General features: G+C 40.7%; 1 protein-coding gene across 1 annotated transcript; it reads right to left on the bottom strand.

Annotated features, from left to right (window-relative positions):
• Positions 1-4,020: 4,020 nt before the first annotated feature.
• Positions 4,021-6,776, bottom strand: LOC311104076 (ferritin, middle subunit-like). The gene is made up of 4 exons (XM_084145738.1): positions 6,435-6,776; positions 5,771-5,917; positions 4,859-4,984; positions 4,021-4,515 (listed from the first exon to the last, which is right to left on the bottom strand). The coding sequence occupies exons 1-4, from the start codon at positions 6,534-6,536 to the stop codon at positions 4,360-4,362; spliced, it is 531 nt and encodes a 176-aa protein (XP_084001864.1). The 5' UTR covers positions 6,537-6,776; the 3' UTR covers positions 4,021-4,359.
• Between the last annotated feature and the right edge of the window lie 11,120 nt (positions 6,777-17,896).

The raw sequence follows: 17,896 nt of genomic DNA, 5'->3' as shown, positions 1-17,896 counted from the left end.
TGTGAACAGAGTGCCCCATGATGGCGGTGGGGTTATGGTATTGGGCAGGCATAAGCTACGGACAATGAACACAATTGAATTTCGCAAGACACTGTAGCATTCGCACTTCTATATGGGCTAGGCCTACTGTAAATTACATTATAGCTGAGCATTGACATGCCAAACATTGTCAATAAGCAAGATAACATTCATTATTGATAAGGCCTAAAAAGAGATCGAAAATGTGTTTTAAATAGGCTAAATGTAAATACACTTACAGGCACCATAATTGCTCCCTTTGGGAGTTAAAACAATGTTAAAACAATGCAGACTATGGACGGTTTTAAGCACATCCAAATTAGCTGGACAAAGATCCAATATAAAGAGAAAGGGAGAATGTCCACTCACTGTTATACTGCTTCCAAATATAATGTTTATATAAAAAGTTTGGTTCAATAAAAAAAAAGCAATCTATTATGTTTTTTTTCAACAACAATCAATAAATGTCAAATGTAATGAAATCATAAAATCGCCAGGATAAAAAAGACGCAAGGCATTGATGTTGAACCAGCCTTCATTATAGCAGGCCTAGGGTAAGGGTAGCCTAGGGAGGGATTCATATGAGGCTGGTATTCACCGAGGTTCGCATCTCTCCTTTCATGATGGGCATGGACACATGTAGCCTACATCACCGAGTGGGTTTTACGCACCTCCAAAGCATGGCTAAAATAATGTAGGACTGTCTACAATACATAGATAAAAAGGGAATGTCAGCTCACTGTTTTTCTCCTCTCAAACGTGATCTTTTAATAAAGCTTTGGTGATAAATACTTTTTTCCAAGCGGTCTCACAAGCAAAACCCATTATCGACTGTCTTGACTAGCCTACTTGATTGCATTGGGCAGGACAAAAAGAAAACAGCCTTCATTTAGAGGAGGGGATGCTTGGTTTTTAATCAAATAAAACGAAATGGGGAAAAAAACTAAGTTTTTTATGTTTCTAAATACCAAGTATACAGGCACCAAAAGCACATTACTCTTGTTCCATGCGCATATGGGCAGTGTGCCTCACGGCTGGATAGGCTGCGTTTCCGCTGTCAAAAGTAAGCCAATTCGAGAAGTCCTAATTCATTTAAAGCAAGGTTCTTCAATTCCGGTCCTGGAGGGCCGAAACACCTCTGTTTTTCATCCTCTCCTTCTAATCAGGGGCTAATTCAGACCTGGGACACCAGGTGAGTGCAATTAACTACCAGGTAGAAATAAAAAACAGAAGTGTTTCGGCCCTCCAGGACCGGAATTGAAGAACCCTGATTTAAAGTCTTCATTTTAATTTGACTTTAAGCTACTAACAACAAGAGGGCTTTGTGTTGGAGCCTATTTCTTCCTATTCAATAACAGGCCTACCTGTTTGACAGACAAAATGATAGTCTTAAAACATGTAATGGATCTGATTATATAAAGCTATCTATAAGGACGCCTTTAGTCCAGTATGCTTTATGTTAGAAACAAGTTGTAAAATGCCGGGGAATATGTGATATATTTGGTTTGTCTCTATGACATTCAGAGGCTGCGCTACAACCTTTGCCAAGGAGGCAAAAAAAAATACTTTGCTTGGGAAGTAATGTGTGATTCTGTCACTATCAATTGACATTCAACATTTCAACAGGTTATTACATACTTACTCTAAATCAGTCAGGAGCAAGCCAGGTAGCCTATGAAGGAACCAAAATGAATTATTTAAGCTATATTATTATTATTTCAATTATTTCATTTGTGACAAGCTACAGGCTGGCAGGCGCACTCAGCATTTTAACAACACTTCAACAAAAGCACTTCAACAACATGCCTATACATTTTGCATCTAGGCTGTATAAAACAAAATCTAAAAAAAAGTGTTACTTAGAATTAAATTATAATGAAATTCTTTAGGCTATACAGTCATTGTGCCGAGTTTGGCCAGTCTTTGGTTTGAGGATCATGCAGTGAGCTATGCATGCCTAGTTTGTTAATCATGCTTGAGATGTTTCTACATCTTGGTTGGAGTCCACCTGTGGTAAATTCAATTGATTGGACATTATTTGGAAAGGCACACACCTGTCTATATAAGGTCCCACAGTTGACTACGGGCCCTTTGTAGCTCAGTTGGTAGAGCATGGTGCTTGCAACGCCAGGGTTGTGGGTTCGATTCCCACAGAGGGCCAGTATACACTCACTAACTGTAAGTCGCTCTGGATAAGGCTAAAATGTAAAATGTTGACAGTGCATGTCAGAGCAAAAAAGCCATGAGGTCAAAGGAATTGTCCGTAGAGCTCCGAGACAGGATTGTGTCGATGCACAGATCTGGGGAAGGGTACCAAAACATTTCTGCAGCATTGAAGGTCAACAAGAACATAGTGGCCTCCATCATTCTATAATGGATGACCATTAGACTCTTCCTAGAGCTGGCCGCCCGGCCAAACTGAGCAATTGGGGGAGAAGGACCTTGGTCAGGGAGGTGACCAAGAATCCGACAGAGTTCCTCTGTGGAGATGGGAGAACCTTCCAGAATGACAACCATCTCTGCAGCACTCCACCAATCAGGCCTTTATGGTAGAGTGGCCAGATGGAAGTCACTCCTCAGTAAAAGGCACATGACAGCCCACTTGTAGTTTGCCAAAAGGCACCTAAAGGACTTCTAAAAACCTGTTTTTGCTTTGACATTATGGGGTAGTGTCTAGATTGAAGAAAAACAATTGAATCCATTTTAGAATAAGGCTGTAACGTAACAAAATGTGGAAAAGTTCAAGGGGTCTGAATACTTTCCAAATGCACTGTATTCGTTGTCATGCTCTGTTGTGGTATTAAAATATTCTGCTTGTCTCCAGTTATGCAAAATGTGGAATTGCATGAAATTGCTATTTTTTCTTGGACCGCAAATTAGATAGATTCATGCGGTGCTTTAATTATAAAGGACATCTTTTCACCCCTACCCTTGTCAGCAGTGGAATGTGAATCCACACCCTTCTGGCTACTTTGCCATGTAATGCTTACAGGACGAAGAACTGTTTCTAAAACTGCATATCTATAGGCTCTAGTATGTCCTAGGAGTGAAGGTAAATGGTAGGCATGTTCTCTGCTATCCACTTTGTACTAATTATTATTTTGGGTATAGGGGAGGGTCACTTTTTTTTTTTCAAGCGTTCAGGGAGGGTCGAGTAAAAATATATTTTGCTTAATAATAATAATAATAATAGCCATTTAGCAGACGCTTTTATCCAAAGCGACTTACAGTCATGCGTGCATACATTTTTGTTTTTGTGTATGGGTGGTCCCGGGGATCGAACCCACTACCTTAGCGTTTCAAGCGTCGTGCTCTACCAGCTGAGCTACAGAGGACCACGCTTAAGTGAGGGCTATCCATTTATTTCAAAGCCGTCCAATTTTCTCCAGGTATCCCTCAAATAACATACAGTCCCTAAGCGCCTAATGAATCAAGGCTTGGATAGGCATATGGCTCAGAATATGGAATATAACGTGATGAATAGTCTACTCAAGTATTAATTCAAATAACAAGAAGTAGTGTGTCTGTTAAGAAATATATTCAGAGATAGCAAATATTGTCCTCATCAACCAGTAACCCTGGGACGACCTGTGTGTCATAACCACTTGCTAGTAGATTTACACACGGGTTTGAATGATCTCTAGGCCATTTAATAATCTGCTTTTAAACTGCACAGGCTAAATCGACTAGTGAATGTGGTTACCCAGTTCACTGTTTCAGGCCTAGAGTTGTTGTTTTATGGGACCTGAATAGACATGGCACTATTACAAGATATGGTAATAGCCCTTATAAACCTCATGTCAACCTTTTCCAATTATGACCCTCAAAGTCACTGTAGTAGGCCTACAATTGTCAGAATTTATCATTTCTATGGGGAAATGAGAGAATGAATGCAAAGATGTTGGGCTTTGGGCTCATGGCATATGTACACTGAACAAAAATATAAATGCAACATGTAGTGTTGGTCCCATGTGTTTGAGATATATAGTAACAAACTGTGAATCCAGCTCAAAAAAGGTTTTATTCTTCAGATTCTGTGCAGATTGAAAATGACCAGTTACACCTAGTGAAGAAAACCCTCATTTTAGGTATTGAAATGCTCAGTAAGACAGCACAAAGACAAAGCACCTGAATAGACTAACATCCATTACTACAGCTGGCAACATTTAGAAAACATCAGCAACTTGTGATCTTTTAACAAACTTGTCAAAATTACAGCTGTTGTGCATTGCGCTGTACCAATTCAACACCTTCTCCTCCTTATAGATGCAAAGGCAGCAGAATAGAGCAGAAAATCCAGGAGTCCTTGTATGAGGCTGGAGGTTGTAGCCTGGACGTGGTTTAGCTCTGCCCTCCCAGGGTGTGCTTGTCAAACAGGTACTCGGCCATCTTGTTGTTGACAGCATCCATCTTAGTGAGGTTGGTGACGTGGTTGCCCAGCTTCTTAATGGCCTCCACCTGCTCATTCAGGTAGTGGGACTCCAGGAAGTCACACAGCTAAAGGAGGAAAACACAGGTCAGACAAGAGAATAACTACAGACACTACTGTAGATGCAGTAACACACAGCCTGGTGGTAATGACATAAGGGCAGATAACTAACTCAATGAGGTGTTTGCAGCTGTCCAACTTATGTATTTGCTGCATTTTTTGTATAGTGTGCATTCTTGTACGTCTGTGGGCTATTGTGTTTGGGTGAAGAGGCAGGTCACACAAGCCTGTGTCATTAGTTAGCAGAGCTACAACAACCTGATCAGCTCCTGGGACAGTACAGTAGCTTTATTCTATGTGATGTATACATGTGACGTGTAGTTCCCCCATAAAGAGGGGGACATTACTTACATGGGGGTCGACCTTGTCGGAGGCAATCTTGTGCAGGTCCAGCAGGGCCTGGTTCACATTCTTCTCCAGCTGCAGAGCACACTGCATGGCCTCCAGGCCATTGCCCCACTCATCACGATCTGGCTTCTACACAGGACAGAGGGAACACAGGAGGGTTAGGGACTACTAGCAGACATTCCTATGTATACCTACTAACAGTCAACAGTTACCCAGTATATCTGGCACATAGGGATAAAAGGAACTGGAAACAATTCAGCAAAAAGTCAAGATGGGGTCAATTTAACACAGTCAATAGGAAAAACCCCAAGTCACAGATCCGGTGTGGCTCAGTCGGTAGAGCATGGCACTTTCAACGCCAAAGGTAACTGGTTCACTTCCTGCTGGGGCTACCTATATGTCAAATGTATAGACTCATGACTAAGTCGCTTTGGAAAAAAAGCACCTCTTAAATGGAGTAAGCCTATATATTAACATTGGCAGAGTCTGGATAGTTATACCCATCAGGCTGTTTTAATTCAGTGGTTATGGAGGCAGTGCGTTTAGACATACGCAGTCAGGCCATTTCTCATCTGAGCACCTTGCTGTAATACCAGGGCAGCTACATAGGGCGTGCCTTACAATGAACTCTGCATTAACACGAATACTCACTCAAAACAATGACACCAATACATCAAGTCTACAGTATTAGAAAGAAAGTTACATCTAGAGCCATAGAGGGTTCATCAGCTTGTCCCTATAGATTCTAGATTAACCATTTGGTTCCTGGTAAAACCTTTTCAACTGAGATCTTGTTCTTAAAGGATTCTTTCTACCATAGAGAAGATTTCAGACAACCCTCTTCTATGTAGAAGTTGAAGAACCCTTTTTGCCCTTCTAACAGTCTACAATGCAAATTAGTGTTTCAACACCCACCTTGATGTCCTGGAGGAAAATGCGTCCACCTCTCTTGTTCTGGAAGGAGAGCAGCTTGTCGGCGTGCTCGCGCTCCTCGTCGCTGTTCTCCTTGAAGAAATGAGCGAAGCCAGGCAGAGCCACATCGTCACGGGAGAAATAGAAAGCCTGGGTGGATAGACAAAACAGTGTGGTTAGAAAAAAACATGCCAAACATGACTCAGCATTCTGTTCTTGTTGTGGCAACTAAGCATGACTAACACAGTAATACGATCCGAAAAGTCATTAGCCTACTTGGTAACCTGCCAATTAACCTGTCAATATGTTACACTCCGTCCTAGGATAGATCTCAGTTTAATTTGAATGGATAGGTCCACATCAAGGTTGATAATTGTCTAGCCAACTAAAACAACCACACAACTTACAAAAAAAAGATGGCACATTTTTAAACTGCAGTAAAAGTGCAGTAACTGCTCTCGACTGTGGCATTTTAGACGCAGTAAGAGCAGTGTATTGCACTGCAATCTTTTTTCGTAAGGGTGTACTCCAGAGTTCAGTTTTACTTGGCTATTGCCTAGGCCTACAGACAGGTCAGAATAAAATAACGTTTAGACCCAGGCGCAATACACAATACTGCGTAGAGCAAGAAAATGGTCCTCTTGGTAGCCAATTGCAGTCTCCTTACCATTGAAGTGTAGGTGTAAGAGGCAAACATCTCCATGTTGATCATCCGGTTGATGGCAGCTTCGCAATCGCTGTGGTAGTTCTGGCGGACCTGAGACTCCATTTTGGCAGATGTTCTTATTTTATATCAAACTGAACGGTACAAAAATAGAGTTTCTTAGACTATGTTGCTATTAGAGTTCAAGTACGTGTTAAGTTATAAATCCGGAATGTTATATAGTGCTGGAGGATGGCAGAAGAGTTCCGTTCAATCACTGTTGAAGCAAGAACTTCTAGATGCGTCTTCCCAGAGTTGTGAAATGGAAGGAGCCTTGTTCGCTCTATTTATTGTTCCAAACGGAATGCGTCAGTGAAATCGAGTCTCACAGAGCGCAGCCAATCACGTTTAAGAATTTCAACAGCAAATAGGCGGATCATTTGACGATGATCTCACTCATACACAAATCAATGTTTGTTACAAAGTAACATTTTATTAGTAACAGCTAAAACAGTATCAACCAAAAGCAGTGCTACAGTTTAAATACAGCTGTTATTGTTGCAAAATGTGTGTGTATTATATCCTTTGAAGAAAATAGTAGTAATTTGACAATTATTTCTGATAATAGGCTAATTAATAAATATTTAGGCTATGAAAGGAATTGAACTTGCTCCTCTATGGTTGTGACGCAGTTCTGAAACTTCTGTTTCATTCTGTAATTGCGCATGTTTCAATAGCATATGTAGCTTAATTATTTACCTTTTTCAGAATGCAGTCAAAAGAAAAACTGTAGGGTTTATCACACTTTTTTATATAAACTCAATATGCAGTATGAAGTATGGGAATAAAGTACGTGGACAGGGACATATATGATGGCTTTTGTATACATTTTATTCGACAATACATCTTTCGGTTTTGAAATGGCATATTGTAGTTGACAAATGGTTTATCAAAGTTGATCACATTAGCCTCCAATAACTACACAAAATTAGTACCATACCAATAACCATACACAGGTTATTAAGCTAAAACTGTGAAGTGGAAAACAGTTATCAGCTAATGAAATAACAGACCACAGTAATTAGGTAACCTTCCTAACAACTTCAGTTCACATGACCTGATCTTCCACAACTGCTGACAGGGTGCTTTCACGGTGCTGGGTTATTGCTCAATACAGCCATGTAGTTGCAACATCATTGGGATTCATAAGAACTAGGTCTTCTGGGGCAGTATGCATCAAGCATCTCAGAGTAAGATTGCTGATTTAGGATCAGTTTTGCCTTTTAGATCTTATTGAATAATATCCCTTTCATACATAAACCGAATCCCACTAATTGACCATGCCTGCTCCTTTTTGCCTGATTTTTTGTGAACGGGGTAGGTGGTAAAAAAACAAGGAAAAATAAAACCCACCTAAAGACCTAGTCATGAATCCTGCATTTTCACAGACCCTGTAACCAAAATACAGGTATCAGGTCTGTGTGAATGGTTCTCTGCTTTTTTTGCTGGTAAATTCATTAACATTTCCATTGTTTAATATCTCCCTAATTTGATGCAAACAGCCCCCATGGTTTAACAACACCCCCCTACTCCCACCCCTCCCAATTTGCCAGTTACCCACTGATATGTATAAAAAGTGTATACCTGCAAGGAAGTGGTAAATAAGGGGCAGTTTGAAATGGAGTCATATAAACATAATATTTTTTACAGGTAATGTACCCAAGAGTACGTGGACCGGGAGGACCTGATCCTAGATCAGCACTCCTACTCTGACAACAGGCTTGCTAAATGTTATACGGACCCTGGTCTGTCCTGGCCTAGTATGTAAGGTAGCAACTCTACTCCAATTGTTTGAGAACCCCCCTTTTCCTAGTATGTAACCCAAAACAGGCTCTATCTATCAGGCGCTACTATCTACGTTTATTGTTTGTTGAAAAATGATAAAGCTGCTTCAAATGGGGTGAGGGTCTTTGAACATAGATATTCCTTGAAGTGTGTGCTCTCTGTTTGACAAACTCTTCTAGACTGAACCTCACTTTATGTTTTCATTATGAGCGAAAAAAACGTTTAGGAGACAATGAGACAAAGCCCATTCAGACTGTTGGGAGTGACAGTAGACTTACTGTATGCTTAAACCTGTGTTACAAAAGGGCTGTGACATACTTGGCATTCATTTTTTTGCGAATAGTCAAGCATATAGGCCTAGATATAAATCCTTACCCTGACAGTAGGCCTAGTCTATGGGACAGGAAAGACTGTAATCCATGGTTCAGATCAGGAGGATTTTGAGAGTCATTTTCATAGTGTCACAAAAGCACAAATGTCCCTGTCATTTCTGTCATGTCAACTGATTTTAGTCAGCAGCAAACCTTATGAACTGTTGATAGTCAGCAGCAACCCTCACTCATTCAAAGTGACCTTGTTTTAGCAGAAGGGCCAACATAGCATTAAAACCCTGGGGACCTGTGTTAAGTTGTTAAAGTCACAACCAGGTCCATCATGTGACCAGCCACACAAAGTTATAAACAGAAGTGATACCAATACAGTAAATGATTAACCATTACAAAACTATTTCTATTTCAGTTCTGAAGGGTGACACAACGTTTTTAGTCTGTACTTTTCCCCCCTCTCCCTATTTCTCTCCCTCCATCCCACTCTTTTTCCTGTCATAACCTCCTGTTTGTTCTACTACAGTGTGGACTGACTCAGGCTATGCCCTGGCTGTATTTCTGCCTTGTCATTGTGACTCAGCATTCTGGAGTCTCAAGCAGAGACGGAAGAGGAAGTGAAACATCCCACTCCCTAATGTTTTCTGTTTGGTATCTATGGGACAGCCACCTCCTTAAGCAGACAACGATAAACGGCCTGAGTGAACTACCTTCATTATCCACCATATTTGGTCTCAAGGCCATTCTATTCTGTTATCACCGTGACAATGGTGGAAGGAGGCTGGGTCTCATGACTGTGCGTAAACCGACTTGAGCGGTGGTGAGAGGGTGAAGACCGGCTGAGACCAGATTTGAAGAAATGGAAAAAGGGAAGAAGGGAACAGCAGTTACATATACTATACTATGCAACTTCTATATACTGTGTAAGGCATTTTTTAACAAATAGCTCTGAAATGATTGTTTCTGTTTAATTTTGGAGGGAAAATACATCAACAACTTTCCTGATAATTTGGTCAATATACCACAATCACAACTCAAATACCAATATTTTCTGTATTTCTTAAAACTGTTGGTCTAACTCTAACAATTCAGAAAGTCACCACCAAACTCCTCATTTAACAACATTTAAATGTCAAAACCCAGTTTTCTATTTGTGTCCCCTTCACATTTACCTAGTACATTGTCTTGAAATTAAATGTTTTTTAAAATATATATTTATTAGTATTTTCTCTCTCTTTATTGAGATATAAAGTTATGAATGAGAAGGGGAGACATACAGATATGAGGGCACAGGCAGGATTTGAACCCATGGGCCTCAAAGGGCAATGCTTGGTCTGGAGTCAGCAGCACTACCACAAGACCAGGACCTGGCACAAAATTGCTCATTTCTAATACCCAATTAACTTAAAAGGAGTCGAGGCAATCTAAGTCAACAAACTGTTGACTTGATTACACATTTTAATTACAGTATCAATCCATAAAAAAGTATATGCAGTATATATACATTAGTCATGTAGGAAATCATGTCCAGTCCTGATAGGCTGAAGATTCTATCATGAATAAAATTATACAAGTATTGTGTAGGTCTACCTGGAAACAGAGAAGCTGATTACTTTGTTGTAGTGAAAGTGAACTAGGATAGAAAAACAATATAAATCAAATCGATGCCAACTTTGGACCAGTGGAAAGACAAGGGGAGTGGTCAAAATGTACACAATTGTTACCCGGAGGAAAATGGGAGGGGGTCATGCTTTTTCAATTTCAGTGAGGGGGAGGGTTTAGTATTTTTTTATTTAGTCCAGGAGAGGGTCAGGTAATTTGTAATCGATTATCAAACCTAATGCAATGGTACTATAAAGCGCTGGCGGTAGTGCTATAGGTTTGGGGATGTGTCAGAAATATATTTGCTATTTTCACAACCAAAAATGATCGCCGTGATGCTGGCAGTTGCACGAAAGGGCTGAATAAACCAGTTGTGGGTGTGTCGAGACTTGCCCCTTACTGGCCAATCAGAATGTGCTTCATGGCTAAATATGTGGTTGCTTCAAGTTATGTATTTTCTCTAATTCCAATGTGTGTCCGTTATACACTGAACAAGTATATAAACGCAACATGTAAAGGGTTGGTCTCATGTTTCATGAGCTGAAATAAAAGATCCCAGAAATGTTCCATACCACAAAAACCTTATTTCTCAAAAATGTTGTGCACAAATTTGTTTACATCCCTGTTAGTGAGCATTTCTTCTTTGCCAAGATAATCCATCCACCTGACAGGTGTGGCATATCAAGAAGCTGATTAAACAGCATGATCATTACACAGGTGCACCTTGTGCTGGCCATGATAAAAGGCCACTCTAAAATGTGCAGTTTTGTCACACAACACAATGCCACAGATGTCTCAAGTTTTGAGGGAGTGGGCAATTGGCAAGCTGACTGCAGGAATGTCCACCAGAGCTATTGCCAGAGAATTTAATGTTCATTTCTCTACCATAAGCTGCCTCCAACATTGTTTTAGAGAATTTGGCAGTACGTCCAAACGGCCTCACAACCGCTGACCGTGTGCATGGCATTGTGTGGGTGAGCGGTTTGTTGATGTTAAAGTTGTGAACAGAGTGCCCCATGATGGCGGTGGGGTTATGGTATTGGGCAGGCATAAGCTACGGACAATGAACACAATTGAATTTTATCGATAGTAATTTGAATGCACAAAAACACCGTGATGAGATCCTGTTGCCCACTGTGAGGCCCATTTTGTTAATGTATCTGTGACCAACAGATGCATGGCTTCAATGTGGAAATAAATACATACAGTGCCTTGCAAATGTATTCACCCCCCCTTGGCGTTTTTTCCTATTTTGTTGCATTACAACCTGTAATTTAAATGAAAAAAATAACTTGTTTCAAAAAATTCAAAAAAATAAATAACGGAAAAGTGGTGCGTGCATATGTATTCACCCCCTTGCTATGAAGCCCCTAAATAAGATCTGGTGCAACCAATTACCTTCAGAAGTCACATAATTAGTTAAATAAAGTCCACCTGTGTGCAATCTAAGTGTCACATGATCTGTCACATGATCTCAGTATATATACACCTGTTCTGAAAGGCCCCAGAGTCTGTAACACCACTAAGCAAGGGGCACCACCTAACAAGCGGCACCATGATGTCACGCTCGTTGAAGGACGGGTCAGACCAAGGCGCAGCGTGAAATGCATACATGTTTATTACAAAGATAAACACACGAACAAAAACAACGTAACGTGAAGTCCTCAGGCTAAACACAATACAAGCCTCTACACGGAACAAGATCCCACAACTAATGATTGCCAATAGGCTACTAAAGTATGAGGCAGCTGTCGCTCGTTGTCTCTGATTGGGAATCACACCCGGCCAAACATAGAAACACAAACCTAGAATGAAAACATAGAAATACTGACTCAACATACTAGAGTCCCATAAGTTAGGGCGTGACACATGAAGACCAAGGAGCTCTCCAAACAGATCAGGGACAAAAGTACAGATCAGGGTTGGGTTATAAAAAAATATCAGAAACTTTGAACATCCCACGGAGCACCATTAAATCCATTATTAAAAAATGGAAAGAATATGGCACCACAACAAACCTGCCAATAGAGGGCCGCCCACCAAAACACATGGACCAGGCAAGGAGGGCATCAATCAGAGAGGCAACAAAGAGACCAAAGATAACCCTGAAGGAGCTGCAAAGCTCCACAGCGGAGATTGGAGTATCTGTCCATAGGACCACTTTAGGCTGTACACTCCACAGAGCTGGGATTACAGAAGAGTGGCTAGAAAAAAGCCATTGCTTAAAGAAAAAAATAAGCAAACACGTTTGGTGATGAGACAGATGAGACTAATATTGAGCTTTTTGGCCATCAAGGAAAACGCTATATCTGGCGCAAACCCAACACCTCTCATCACCCCGAGAACACCATTCCCACAGTGAAGCATGGTCGTGGCAGCATCATGCTGTCGGGATGTTTTTCATCTGCAGGGACTGGGAAACTAGTCAGAATTGAAGGAATGATGGATGGCGCTAAATACAGGGAAATTCTTGAGGGAAACCTGTTTCAGTCTTCCAGAGATTTGAGACTGGGACGGAGGTTCACCTTCCAGCAGGACAATGACCATAAGCATACTGCTAAAGCAACACTTGAGTGGTTTAAGGGGAAACATTTAAATGTCTTGGAATGGCCTAGTCAAAGCCCAGACCTCAATCCAATTGAGAATCTGTGGTATGACTTCAATATTGCTGTACTCCAGCGGAATCCATCCAACTAGAAGGAGCTGGAGCAGTTTTGCCTTGAAGAATGGGTAAATATCCCAGTGGCTAGATGTGCCAAGCTTATAGAGACATACCCCAAGAGACTTGCAGCTGTAATTGCTGCGAAAGGTGGCTCTACAAAGTATTGACTTTGGGTGGGTGAACAGTTATGTACGCTCAAGTTTTCACTTTTTTTCTCTTATTTCTTGTTTGTTTCACACACAAAAATTATTTTGCATCTTCAAAGTGGTAGGCATGTTGTGTAAATCAAATGATACAACCCCCCCCAAAAAAACATTTTAATTTCAGGTTGTAAGGCAACAAAATAGGAAAAATGCCAAGGGGGGTGAATACTTTCGCAAGACACTGTAGCATTCGCACTTCTATATGGGCTAGGCCTACTGTAAATTACATTATAGCTGAGCATTGACATGCCAAACATTGTCAATAAGCAAGATAACATTCATTATTGATAAGGCCTAAAAAGAGATCGAAAATTTGTTTTAAATAGGCTAAATGTAAATACACTTACAGGCACCATAATTGCTCCCTTTGGGAGTTAAAACAATGTTAAAACAATGCAGACTATGGACGGTTTTAAGCACATCCAAATTAGCTGGACAAAGATCCAATATAGAGAAAGGGAGAATGTCCACTCACTGTTATACTGCTTCCAAATATAATGTTTATATAAAAAGTTTGGTTCAATTAAAAAAATGCTATCTATTATGTTTTTTTTCAACAACAATCAATAAATGTCAAATGTAATGAAATCATAAAATCGTCACGATAAAAAAGACGCAAGGTGTTAACATATAGACTAATATGTTATAAATTGTGTTCTTACACTGGTACAGTTATGCCCTATGAGAGATGTACAACTGCGCATGTGCGAAAATAAAAAAAATGGCTTTTTTCCCGCGTTCTGGTTGAAACACCAACGATGAACATGTGTGTTTATTCCTCCGTTAAGTAAGCCGGTATTCCTGTCCTGAAGATGACAGCACCAACAGGTTATGGGCCCAGGAGGGAACATGGAAGCCGATGGAATAGATTATGTTTCGACGGAAATGAAAAAAACTACGAGTTATGGGAGACGAAGTTTTTGGGACACTTGCGTTTGCTAGGGCTAAAGGCCACCATATTGAGCGTGGATGAAGATGAAGAAGACGGAGAGAAAAATGAAGAAGCCTACGCCGAATTGATACAGGTTTTGGATGATAAAAGTCTTTCCCTGATAATGAGAGAAGCAGCAGATGATGGGAGAAAAGCGTTGAAGATATTGAGGGAACATCATGCAGGTAAAGGGAAGCCACGTGTGATTAGCCTCTACACTGAGCTAACGTCTCTTCTGAAAGCCAGTGACGAAAGTGTTACGGATTATATCATTCGTGCTGAGACGGCTATTACAGCACTGAGGAATGCTGAAGAGACTTTAAGTGACGGGCTGTTGATTGCAATGATTCTGAAAGGTTTGCCCGAATCATTTAAGCCGTTTGCCATCCACATAACGCAGAGTGACGAGCCGACAACTTATGGCAAGTTCAAAACCAAGTTGAGGAGCTATGAAAGCACCGAGAAGTTTAGCGCCATTTCCACTGACGACAACGTGATGAAGGCAAGTAACATTAAAGTTAGCTGGCCAAGAGGAAGAGATAAAGGGACCGAGATAACCTGCTTCAACTGTGGCCAGAAAGGGCACAAGGCCCGGGAATGTACCGTTACTGGAGAGCACAGAGAACGGAGACAGTGGTGTAGTTTTTGCAAGCGCTCCACTCATACTGACGCAAATTGCAGACGAAAAAGAAGAGACAATGTGAAACAAGCAACAGATGCTGAAGGCCACACATTTGCATTCAAAATAAGTGACTGTCAGGTTCGTGGACTGAAACATAAAGGGCTGATGGTTGATACGGGAGCAACGTCACATATAGTCACGGACATCGGGAAGTTTAAGGAGTTTGACGAGACTTTCAAACCGGAAAAACATTCCGTGGAGCTGGCTGACGGAACAAGAACGAAAGGTGTCGCGGAGAGGAGAGGTGCAGCGGAGGTTTACCTGAGAGACAACACGGGTCGTCGGGTGAAAACAACGCTTTCGTTCTTGTTCCGTCAGCCAGCTCCACGGAATGTTTTTCCGGTTTGAAAGTCTCGTCAAACTCCTTAAACTTCCCGATGTCCGTGACTATATGTGACGTTGCTCCCGTATCAACCATCAGCCCTTTATGTTTCAGTCCACGAACCTGACAGTCACTTCCTGTGGAAACGTACGTGCCGTCGTTTCCACAGGACATTTTCTCTGTTAAAGCAGCGACAGCCAACGGAGCTTCAGTCAACTTTCGACAGGGGTGTAACAAGCTCATCCACAAGAACGGTACCACTTTTGACATCGAGGAGTACGATAGACTTTACTATCTTAACACTGTAAGTGATGAAAATGATGATGGATGTCATGGGTGCTATGATATTCACACATGGCACAAAATTCTTGGCCACTGTAATTTTGAGGATGTGTCAAAGTTAGAAAATGTGACAGAGGGAATGAAAATCACAGGTAAGATTGACAAATCTACCCTCAACTGTGAAATCTGCACACAGGGAAAATTTGTTCAGAGCAGAAACAGAGAGCCTGATGAAAAGGCAAAAGCAGCTCTTGAGCTTGTGCACACTGATTTGGCTGGCCCTATTGAGCCAGAGGCGAAAGATGGGTTCAGATATACTCTAGCATTTACGGATGATTATTCAGGGACAGTTTTTGTGTATTTCCTAAAAGCAAAAAGGTATCGTGAAGTGATAGGCAGCTTGATATATGTTATGACATGTACAAGACCGGATATCAGTTGGATTGTCAGCAAGCTGTCACAATACCTATCAGAACCAAAAGAGCAACACTGGATAACAGCTAAACATGTGTTGAGGTACTTGAAGGGGACAATGAATCAGGAGTTGTGTTACAAAAAGGGGGTGGAAAAACTCTACCTCGTAGCATATAGTGATGCTGATTGGGCAGCAGATCAAAGTGACAGACGAAGCATAACAGGGTATTGTTTTAGTTTAACTAAATGTGGACCTGTTATTTCATGGAGGTCTAAGAAGCAGCCAACAGTAGCTTTATCTACATGTGAAGCAGAGTACATGGCACTGGCTGCTACTACACAAGAAAGTTTGTACCTTGTACAGTTATTGGGCCAGATGGACAGTGAGTGCCAATATGCACCAGTAACAATCTTTGAAGATAACCAAGGTGCAATTGCTCTGTCAAAGAACCCAGTATGTCGTCAGAGATGTAAACATGTTGACATCAGATATCATTTCATTCGATCTGCGCTCAGTGATGGCAAAATAAGTATTGAATATTGTCCAACATGGTTGCAGATGTTTTGACTAAACCTGTAACGAAGTTCAAAAATGAAAAATTCTTGGGTTATATGTTTGGAATGTAAACTGACATTTGTGAGATGTATAACTGTAAGCTAAATGTGTTGATAGTTAGGTTGAATACGACTTGTACAGTATAAGAGCAAGTGGGGGTGTTAACATATAGACTAATATGTTATAAATTGTGTTCTTACACTGGTACAGTTATGCCCTATGAGAGATGTACAACTGCGCATGTGCGAAAATAAAAAAAAAGGGCATTTTTCCTGCGTTCTGGTTGAAACACCAACGATGAACGTGTGTTTATTCCTCCGTTAAGTAAGCCGGTATTCCTGTCCTGAAGATGACAGCACCAACACAAGGCATTGATGTTGAACCAGCCTTCATTATAGCAGGCCTAGGGTAAGGGTAGCCTACAGAAGGATTCTTTTGAGGCTGGTATTCACCGAGGTTCTCATCTCTCCTTTCATGATGGGCATGGACACATGTAGCCTACATCACCGAGTGGGTTTTACGCACCTCCAAAGCATGGCTAAAATAATGTAGGCCTGCCTACAATACATAGATAAAAAGGGAATATCAGCTCACTGTTTTGCTCCTCTCAAACGTGATCTTTTAATAAAGCTTTGGTGATAAAAAATTTTTTCCAAGCGGTCTCACAAGCCAAACCGATTATCGACTGTCTTGACTAGCCTACTTGATTGCATTGGGCAGGACAAAAAGAAAACAGCCTTCATTTAGAGGAGGGAATGCTTGGTTTTTAATCAAATAAAACGAAATGGGAAAAAAACTAAGTTTTTTATGTTTCTAAATACCAAGTATACAGGCACCAAAAGCGCATTACTCTTGTTCCATGCGCATATGGGCAGTGTGCCTCACGGCTGGATAGGCTGCGCTTCCGCTGTCAAAAGTAAGCTAATTCGAGAAGTCCTAATTCATTTAAAGTCTTCATTTTAATTTGACTTTAAGCTACTAACAACAAGAGGGCTTTGTGTTGGAGCCTATTTCTTCCTATTCAAGAACAGGCCTACCTGTTTGACAGACAAAATGATAGTCTTAAAAAATGTAATGGATCTGATTATATAAAGCTATCTATAAGGACGCCTTTAGTCCAGTATGCTTTATGTTAGAAACAAGTTGTAAAATGCCGGGGAACGACGTGACTCCGATGCATATGTGATATATTTGGTTTGTTTCTATGACATTCAGAGGCTGCGCTACAACCTTTGCCAAGGAGGCAAAAAAAATACTTTGCTTGGGAAGTAATGTGTGATTCTGTCACTATCAATTGACATTCAACATTTCAACAGGTTATTACATACTTACTCTAAATCAGTCAGGAGCAAGCCAGGTAGCCTATGAAGGAACAAAAATGAATTATTTAAGCTATATTATTATTATTTCAAGGCTATAGCCTGCCATTTAAGAAAAAATGATGACGCATTTGTGACAAGCTACAGGCTGGCATGCGCGCTAAGCATTTTAACAACACTTCAACAAAAGCACTTCAACAACATGCCTATACATTTTGCATCTAGGCTGTATAAAACAAAATCTAAAAAAATAATTACTTAGAATTAAATTATAATGAAATTCTTTAGGCTATACAGTCATTGTGCCTTTGAATTCACAAAACACGAGTTTGGCCAGTCTTTGGT

The sequence above is a fragment of the Coregonus lavaretus genome, assembly GCF_964263955.1.
Source record: "Coregonus lavaretus genome assembly, chromosome: 28".
NCBI classification, from domain to species: Eukaryota; Metazoa; Chordata; class Actinopteri; order Salmoniformes; family Salmonidae; genus Coregonus; species Coregonus lavaretus.
This window is presented reverse-complemented; position numbering and strand designations above follow the sequence as displayed.